Source organism: Mandrillus leucophaeus, unplaced genomic scaffold (assembly GCF_000951045.1).
Source record: "Mandrillus leucophaeus isolate KB7577 unplaced genomic scaffold, Mleu.le_1.0 Scaffold833, whole genome shotgun sequence".
Lineage (NCBI taxonomy): Eukaryota > Metazoa > Chordata > Mammalia > Primates > Cercopithecidae > Mandrillus > Mandrillus leucophaeus.
Genome location: NW_012109064.1, coordinates 41,676 through 50,446, shown reverse-complemented (window position 1 = coordinate 50,446; position 8,771 = coordinate 41,676). Strand labels below are relative to the sequence as shown.

Here is an 8,771-nt window from a genome sequence, read left to right as displayed (position 1 = left end):
GTCAAGCGATTCTCTTGCCTCCCACCTCTTGAGTAGCTGGGAATACAGGTGTGCACCACCAAGCCTGGCTAATTTTTGTATTTTTAGTAGAGATGGAGTTTTGCCATGTTGGCCAGGCTGGTCTCAAACTCCTGGCCTCAAACAGTCCACCTACCTTGGCCTCCCAAAGTGCTGGGATTACAGGCATGATCCACCATGCCTGGCCTCAGACTTTTTAAAATTCCTGCTTCCATCTATTCCTTTCTTCATGCTTCATTCATTACTTAATTCATTAATTAATTAATTACTGAGTGCCTCGTATGTACCAGGCACTGTGGTAGGTACTCGGGTGTCTCATTCAAAAAACAACAAAAATACTTGTCTTCATAACGCTTACAGTTGATCCACAAAAGGTTTTTGAGTACTCAGTCTATATAAATGCATATGGATTTATAAGTTGTATGTATATTATTCTATGTTGTTATATCATAAAACATGGTCAAATAGGAATAGAAAAGAATAGGAAGGATAAAAATGTAAATAATTTCTGAGGTAGTCTTCCCGTATGCCACCTTGGAGGCCACTGTTCTGCATGATTTTCTTGTCCTAGATAATCATCTTAAAGGTTTTTCTAGTGTTGCAACTGAGCTTTTATTTATTATTATTGTTGTTATATTTTGAGGCAGAGTCTTGTTCTGTTGCCCAGGCTGGAGTGTGGTGGCGCGATCTCAGCTCACTGTAACCTCCAGCTCCTGGGTTCAGGCTATTCTGCCTCAGTCTCCCGAGTAGCTCAGACTATAGGTGCATGCCACCACGCCTGGCTAATTTTTATATGTTTAGTAGAGATGGAGTTTCACCATGTTGACCAGACTGGTCTCAAACCCCTGACCTCAAGTGATCCACTTGTCTTGGCCTCCCAAAGCTTTTAAATAGCTATCAAATAGATAGTCCTTCTATTTTGATATCTGTTCTAAATCTATTCATTTTATTAAAAGAGGATCCCCCCCTTTTTTTTTTTTTTTGCTATCTATAGGCTTTTTTCCTATACTGTTTGAGTTTGTTAATTTACTTTGTACAGCTGACCTTCTATATCCACTGGTTCCACATCCATGGATTCAACCAACTGTGAATCAAATATATTCAGGAAAAACTACTAAAAAATAACAATACTGTTCAGGCGTGGTGGCTCATGCCTGTAATCCCAGCACTTTAGGAGTGCTGGGCAGGCGGATCTCTTAAAGTCAGGAGTTCGAGACCAGCCTGGCTAACATGGCAAAGCCCCAACTCTACTAAAAATACAAAAATTAGCTGGGTATGGTGGCAGGTGCCTGTAGTCCCAATCACTCGGGAGGCTGAGGCAGGAGAATCTCTTGAACCTGGGAGGTGGAGGTTGCAGTGAGCCGAGATTGCGCCACTGCATTCCAGCCTGGGTGAAAGAGTGAGACTCTGTTTCAAATAATATAATAATAACACAATAATACAAATAATTTCAGTATAACAACTATTTACATAGTATGTACATTGCATTAGGCGTAATAAGTAAAGATGATTTCAAGTATATGGGAGGATGTATATATGTGCAAATACTATGCCATTTTATGTAAAGGTCTTGAACGTCCATAGATTTTGGTATCCATCGTGGTTCTAGAACCGGTGCCCTTGGATACTGAGGGATGATTATACTCATTTAGCAAACATTAGTTCTACTATGTGCCAGTTAGGTGCTGGGAAGTTGACCAAGTTAGAGTTCCTGCCCTCAAATGAGACAGGTAGCAAATCAGTGGTTATAGCCCAGAGTGTTATGGAAATGCAGTCTACAAGGAGAGAAAGGAGGAAGTATTGTTTGGCGGGAAGGTGGGCAACTCTCAGGCATGTGACCTCGTTGCCTCTTTTCTGTTTTGGGACCTAATGGACTCATAGGTTTCTCCAATGGGTCCTTTTTTTTTCTCCATGGTATTTTCTTTTCTTTCGGAAAATATAAAATTCCAACCCGCTGATTTAAGAATATCAAACCAGTGTAGATTATCACATTAAGGATTTGTTTATGTTAAGATGGTCATGTTTATATTTTTAAACTTAGATCTCAGGGTTGGAAGGACTCTGTATAGGACAGAACTGAAGCACAAATAATTATGTAGCTCCTGCTGTTAGAAGGAAGCAAAGTCATCTTTCAGAGGTGTGCGTCTGTTCATACATTCACTTAAGAAATATTAAAAAATATCTCCTATGTGGAAAAGGCACTCAATTCTGAAACACAATTCTCCCACAGGCTTTTTTTCCTTGGATAGAGATATTTCAGTCAGTGTTTTTATAATGACAATAGTTGCTGCTGGTACTTATATAATTTTTCTATGTAGTCACATTGATATATATAGTGATGTATTTTTTAAATTTATTTTTTCATTAACAGATAATTGTACATATTCATGGGCTACATAGTGATGCTTTGATACATATAATGTATAGTGATCAGATCAGGGTAATTAGCATATTTGTCATCTTAAACATTTATCATTTCTTAGTATTGGGAAATTTAATATCTTCCTGCTAGCTGTTTGAACTATATAATAATTGTTAGCTATGGCCATCTTACAGTGGGATAGAACACTGGAACTTATTCCTCCTATCTAAGTGTGATTTTATATCCTTGAGCAAATCTCTCCCTGTCCTTCCTTTCTCTCTAGCCTTTCCAGCCTCTAGTAGCCTCTATTCTACTTGATCACATGGGTTTTTAATTAGGGAATTCTGAAGGATATGATGAATAATGCTATTAAGAGCAAATTCAGGAATGAAAAATTCAGTTGTTGTTTTTTCTTCCTTTTTTAGGGCAAGTTAAAGTCTTCAGAGCCCTGTACACGTTTGAACCCAGAACTGTAAGTGTTCAGTTTTTAACTTTTGAAATTGACAGAAAAACCTAAGATGATTTTATTTAGACATTTCCTCTGGTGTGAATGGTCTGCGTTTTCTTTGATAAACCTAGGTAATTCTCAGGAATGGATGTTGGGTGCAGAGCTGTGCAAGTTAAGTCCCGGCTGATTCGCATGTCTTCTGCATCTTGAGGTCATGTCTGTCTTGTAAAGCTTCTCCCCACATAGTGACACCACCTGCTTTCAAATTGACAAGTGACTTGCATATAAAGCATGGCGACCCTATCTTAGTCATCCTTCTGCTGAATCTCATACTAACCTTCCTTCATTCTCCTCTTGACCTTCTACCTCAAAATAGCTCATAATGGTACCCACTGCTAGCCTTCCAGGACAATTTTTTATTTCTTTGCAGTGTGCATTTTCATTGTTATAGTTTCTGGTATCCATCCATTTATCTGTGGTTTATTAAGCACCTATTATATGCCAGACACTGGTCCAGGCCTTGGTACTAGTGCAGGGACAACAGAAAGGATGCTGTCATAGAGGTTGCATCCAGTGGAGAGAGACAGAGAGTAAGCAGACAAATGAATGTGACTGTCAAGGGCTAAGTACTCTGGAGAAAAATAAGGAGGGTGAGGGGCAAAGAAGTGAATGGAGAAAAGAGTGCTGTCTTCAATAGCATGTTCAGAGATGGCCTTTCTATAAAGGTGGCATCGGGGGAGAGACTTGAAGGAAGTGAGGGAGCAACAAGTGCAAGCAGCATCCTTGGTGGATGCTAGAATAGAAAAAACAGGGAAGACAGCATGGCTTGGAAAGTTGCAAACACAGGAGAGGGTGGTGGGAGACTACTTCTGAGAGTTGGGGTGAACTGGAAGGGCAAAGCATTTAGGGCCTGTGGATCTCATTTCGATTTTGCTCTGGGTAAGATTGGAGGTGAGTAGATGGTTTTGATACAGGAGTGACTAGATGGTGAAGCAGGGAGTTGAGACAGTTAGGAGGGAAAGGAAAGAAACCAAGAAGGTTTCTCGGGGAGAAGGGGTGTATGAGTCCGTTTTTACTCTGCTGATAAAGATGTACCTGAGACTGGGTAATTTATAGAGAAAAAGAGGTTTAATGGACTCACAGTCATGGCGGAAGGCAAAGGCATGTCTTACATGGCAGCAGACAAGAGAGAATGAGAACCAAGTGAAAGGGGAAACCCCTTATAAAATCAACACATCTTGTGAGACTTATTCACTACCACGAGAATGGTATGGGGGAAACTGCTCCCATGATTCAGTTATCTCCCACCAGGTCCCTCCCACAACACATGAGAATTCAAGATGAGATTTGGGTGGCGACACAGCAAAACCGTATCAAGGAGAAACCTGGTATCCTTGACTTTTCTCTCATATATGCTAGGGACCAGAGCTTTCTCTCTGTGGGCAGTCAGCTTGCTGCCGGCTTCATCTGGGTTTGTCCCAGACCCCACTGTCCCCAAAGTTAGAGGCAACTCAGAAGGTCACACAGAGCAAGTGACACTGAACATCATTTTGCTGCCATCAGGCCAGGGCCTGACTTCAAATCCCACATCTGTCTTTTACTTACTGCATGAATTTTCTTACCTCACAGCCATTGATTCCTCATGTGAAATAGGGATACCATTCTGCAGTGGCACCATGCCGTGAGCGTGGAGTGCGGTGAATATTGAAGGCCTACCACATGGTGAGCACCAAAAAATGGTAGCCACTAATAGACTAACATGGGAGTGTGCATATTCAGACAGTTCTCCCAAGAGTTTGTCCACGAAATGTTTCTGGAACAAGAAAGGTGGGGTTTTTATTCTTCTCACCAAGAGATTCCACTGACAACTCTCCTGTGTTGGTGAGGGATTGGGAGTGGGTAGTGTTAGTTTACTGAGCCTGCCATAACAAAGTTCTACAGACTGGGTGGCTTAACCAAAAGAAATTTATTTTCTCACAATTCCGGGAGCTAGAAGACAGAGATCAAGGTGTCTGCAGGGTTGGTTTCTTCTGAGGTCTTGCTCTTTGGTTTCTAGATGTCGTACTTCTCTCCACATCGTCTCATGGTCTTTCCCCGTATGTCTGTGTTTTCATCTCCTCTTCTTATAAAGATGTGAGTCATTGAATTAGGGTTCACCCTAAAGACCTCATTTTAACTTAATTAACTCTTTAAAGTCCTTATCTCCAAATACACTCGTATTTGGAAGTACGGATGCTCTTCAACTTACGATGAACCCAATAAACTCGTTGTAAGACAAGTTTTACAAAAAGTAAAACTTTTTTTACTTTTGTAAGTAAAGTAAGACAAGTTGTACAAATTTGTACAGATTTACAAAAAATCTGTAAATCAAAGATGCATTTAATACCCCCGATAAGCCCATCGTAAAGTTGACAAATTGTTAAGTTGGATCATCGTATGTCAGGGGCATCTGTACTGGGGGTTGGGACTCTAATGTAAGAATCTGAGGTAGGGAGAGGGCACAGAGAGCCCATAACAGGGAAGTGTGAGGCCCAGGGCTGTTGTCTTTAAGCCCTGCTCACAGGGAGCGCTGTCATTTTATGCCTCGGCTTGTCCTTATCAGTTGTGTCCTGCTTGGTTGCATGACCCTAAGAGGGATAAGAGTGAGAGAGGTTAGGGGTGGTCAGGTGCCAGCCTGGGCCACTCAATGAATAGACCATTCTCTGCTGCCTCTGTGAATCTAGAATGGGACCTGCATTTACTTTGTTTTGAGGCTTGAGGTGACTCCTGACTCTATCTCCTCTCTTAGTATGCTTCGTTGTCCCCACCTTTGTCCTTTCTCACCAACCTCCTCCTTCCCCTTTGCTTCCTCATGACCTCACTTCCCACCTACAGACTTAGCTCCTCCATTCCGTCTGTAGTCTGAGCTAGATTGGCATTCCTCAAAGGTGGCTTTGCTTCCACCTCCTGCTTCAATCTTTTATTTGACTAGAGATATCGTCCTCTATAGTCCAGTCCCTATGCCAGCCCCGCTGTGCTCTGCTCCTTCCTGTTCTTGAACTATCCCGTCTGGAGGTGACTCACAGCAGAACCTATCTCTCAACCCTTTCTAGACCCATGGCCCTGTCCCTTCCAAGCTCACCTTACATACTTCCTCTTCTGTAAAGACTTTTCTGACCACCCCAGCTGGAGGTGGACTGCCTCTCCCGCCTCTGAACTTCCACACTTGGTATTGCAGTCCTGCTCACGGGCACGGCATCTGAAGAAGCAGGGTAGCACCAGGTTCAGAGTCCGTACTAGGGTTCAGGACCAGCTCCACTTCTTGAGCAGCTGTGTGACCTTGAGGAAATTACCGAACCTCTCTGTCACAGTGTTCTCATCTGTAAGGTGAGGATAATAATAGTCCCACCGGGTTTTAATGAGAATTAGATGAGATTAATTGTGTAAAGCTGCTATTGCTACTATTAAGGAGTACTTGTTACTATTGACGGAATAGTGGTTGCTGTATTAGTAGACATTTAACAGATATTTTTGATGGGTTTTGTATTGATTTATTTACTTCCAGTTCTACTCCAAAATGGAGTTTCTCCACTGCTTTTAAAAAGATCTTAGTTATGATTGAATATACAGGAGAATATACATTTAATTCATTAGGCTTTAAAAAATATTCAATATTTAAAATGTTGTATTTTTAATATTTTTAGTCCCAAGGATTGTAGGCCGCAGTCAGTAATGACCACCTCAAGCCCTGTTGCCGCCATATTTCTCCCCCGTTCAGCTCCCTTCAATCCCGGTATGAAGTGGGTAGCATCTAGCACAGCAGGCAGCCTCTAGCTCCCACAGGCCTTCCTGACTGGTAAAGTGCCATGCCATACCCATTGTTAAATTTTGAATATCATTCCAGAACTAGATTTGTCTTACCTTCTTTTTCTGAATGAGAATTTCTGTTGGAAGCTGTTTGGTCTTTCTCCCCTCTGACCAGCAGCCGTCTTCTCTGGAGGGATAGATACACCACAGCATATCCCAAGCTGACCTGGCCTCCTCGAAGTCAGTGGGACCAGGCAATATTGAAAGGCTAAGGTGGGCTCTGAGGAACATTGCTGGCATGTGCAGCCCCTCAGGCAGGCCTGGGTCCAGTGTTAAGCTCCTGTTCCCCCTCAGGAGATGGGGACAGCAGTGCCCAACCCCAGTCTTGGGGATCCATTGAACTGGAAGAACGCTGAGTAGCTCCTGGTTCTTCTTGCCAACCCATTTCTCATCTGTCTTGCTTAAAGGCAAGGGTGTCTTGGCACCACCCAGCCCCATTTGGTTCTTTTTTCTCACCCAGCTCCTTTCAATAAAGTGTCAACCACAGACCTGGCTGGACTGGATTGACGAGTGTGAAGACAGACTGATGAGGAGGGAACAGAATTTCCTGTGTGGTTGAGGCACATTGATTTCCAAAGGGAAGCCAGCAGGACCCTGCTCTGTCGTGTAAAGGTTGCTGGGCTGCACTAGGTTAACAGAGCCACGTGTAGAGGAAGGAGACTGGGAATCTGAGAGCTGAGGTAGGAGCCCAGCCCTGCCACTTACGCTGATTTGCAGAGATTCTTTAACTTCTCTAAGCCTGGTTGTGAAATAGAGATTGTATCCATGACCCAGCCAAGCCTAGTGAGTTGTGAGGACTAAATGAGGTCAAGTATACTTTGCAAGTAAAATATGCTGCCATTGGTTTTGTTGTACTGCACTATAGGGGTGGGGGAGTTGGGAGTGGATAGAGACAGGTATTTTCCAAGGCGGCCAGCTTTTAATCTGGTCATGACACCATGATGGCCAATAATGGCTGTGTGTGATGCCTTTTGTATGAGAGAAAGCATAGGTGGTGGGTAAGAGCAGGGACTCTGTAATCTGACTTAGAGTTCAAGTGCAGGTTCTACCATGTACCTGCTCTATCGCCTTGGACAGGTTTCTCATCTATAACATGATGATAAGAATAGCACCCACTTCATATAGTGTTCTTGGTGAGGAGCAAATTAGTTAATATTTCTGAATGCCCAGACCAGTACGTAGCACATAATATAGACAATAAAGTGTTAAATAAAAACATCTGTGGAGAATTTGTTTTCTCTTTTTATGAATTTTGAGGGCTTCAGACTAACAAATGTGAAAAATTTCAAAAGTATATCAGTTTTTCTAAACTTTTCATAAAGTATATTTGCATAAACCAACAAAATTAATGCCTTGGGAATTATATGTTACCAAGAATATACGGAATGGGAATGGGAATATATGTTACTAAGTGTGTACTCTTTGCTGTAACATCCCAGTGGACAATAGCTTTCTTATTCGGATACCTTGTTGTTCAAGGAGAGAGGAAAGGAGGAATGTGGTTAAAAAACAAAGAATAAGCTGGACATGGGGAAGTGCATACTTCATTATGTTACTGTTTTCCCATTTCTGTTCCCTGACTATGATGCTGGGAATTTAAAAGTAGATGCTCGTTGAACAATTTACATCAGGTATCCTGCTAGTGGTTTCTTAATGGAAAATGTGAATATTGCAGGTGAAATCTGTTTTTAAAACCATGAAATTACCGTGTTGTATGTACTGTGTACTGCCACCAACACTGCGAAGAATTTAGTAGACTACCTACTTAGCTAGATTAGGAAAACGTGTCCCTGGTTTCTTTGGAAGAAGATATTTTACGAGTAGTAGCATTCTGTGTCTGGGAGCTATGGATTAAAAGAGAATAAACTGTTGACTGTAATTTCTCGGGATGAAAAAATGAGGTCACTTTTTGCCTGACTGAAATGGACTGCCTGTTCTCGTTGCCTCCGTTGAAAAACAAGTCTGACCTAATGGGCGGCTTGTGGCAGACACCACTATTGAACGGCAGCCATTAATTCAAAAACCGAAATAGCACTGAGAGGTATCGAAGCGACTGGCGCTCAGTGGTCTTTCTCAAATGATGCACTTTCCCAAACC

At 42.2% G+C, this 8,771-nt stretch overlaps 1 protein-coding gene across 2 annotated transcripts in view; it reads left to right on the top strand.

The window, feature by feature from the left end:
* Positions 1 to 8,771, top strand: part of OSTF1 (osteoclast stimulating factor 1) — a 67,408-nt gene that overhangs the window by 26,326 nt on the left and 32,311 nt on the right. For both annotated transcript variants that reach the window (XM_011968244.1, XM_011968243.1), the window contains exon 2: positions 2,806 to 2,852. In XM_011968244.1, coding sequence (XP_011823634.1) covers positions 2,806 to 2,852 — 47 coding nt within the window. The remainder of the gene's footprint in view (positions 1 to 2,805; positions 2,853 to 8,771) is intronic.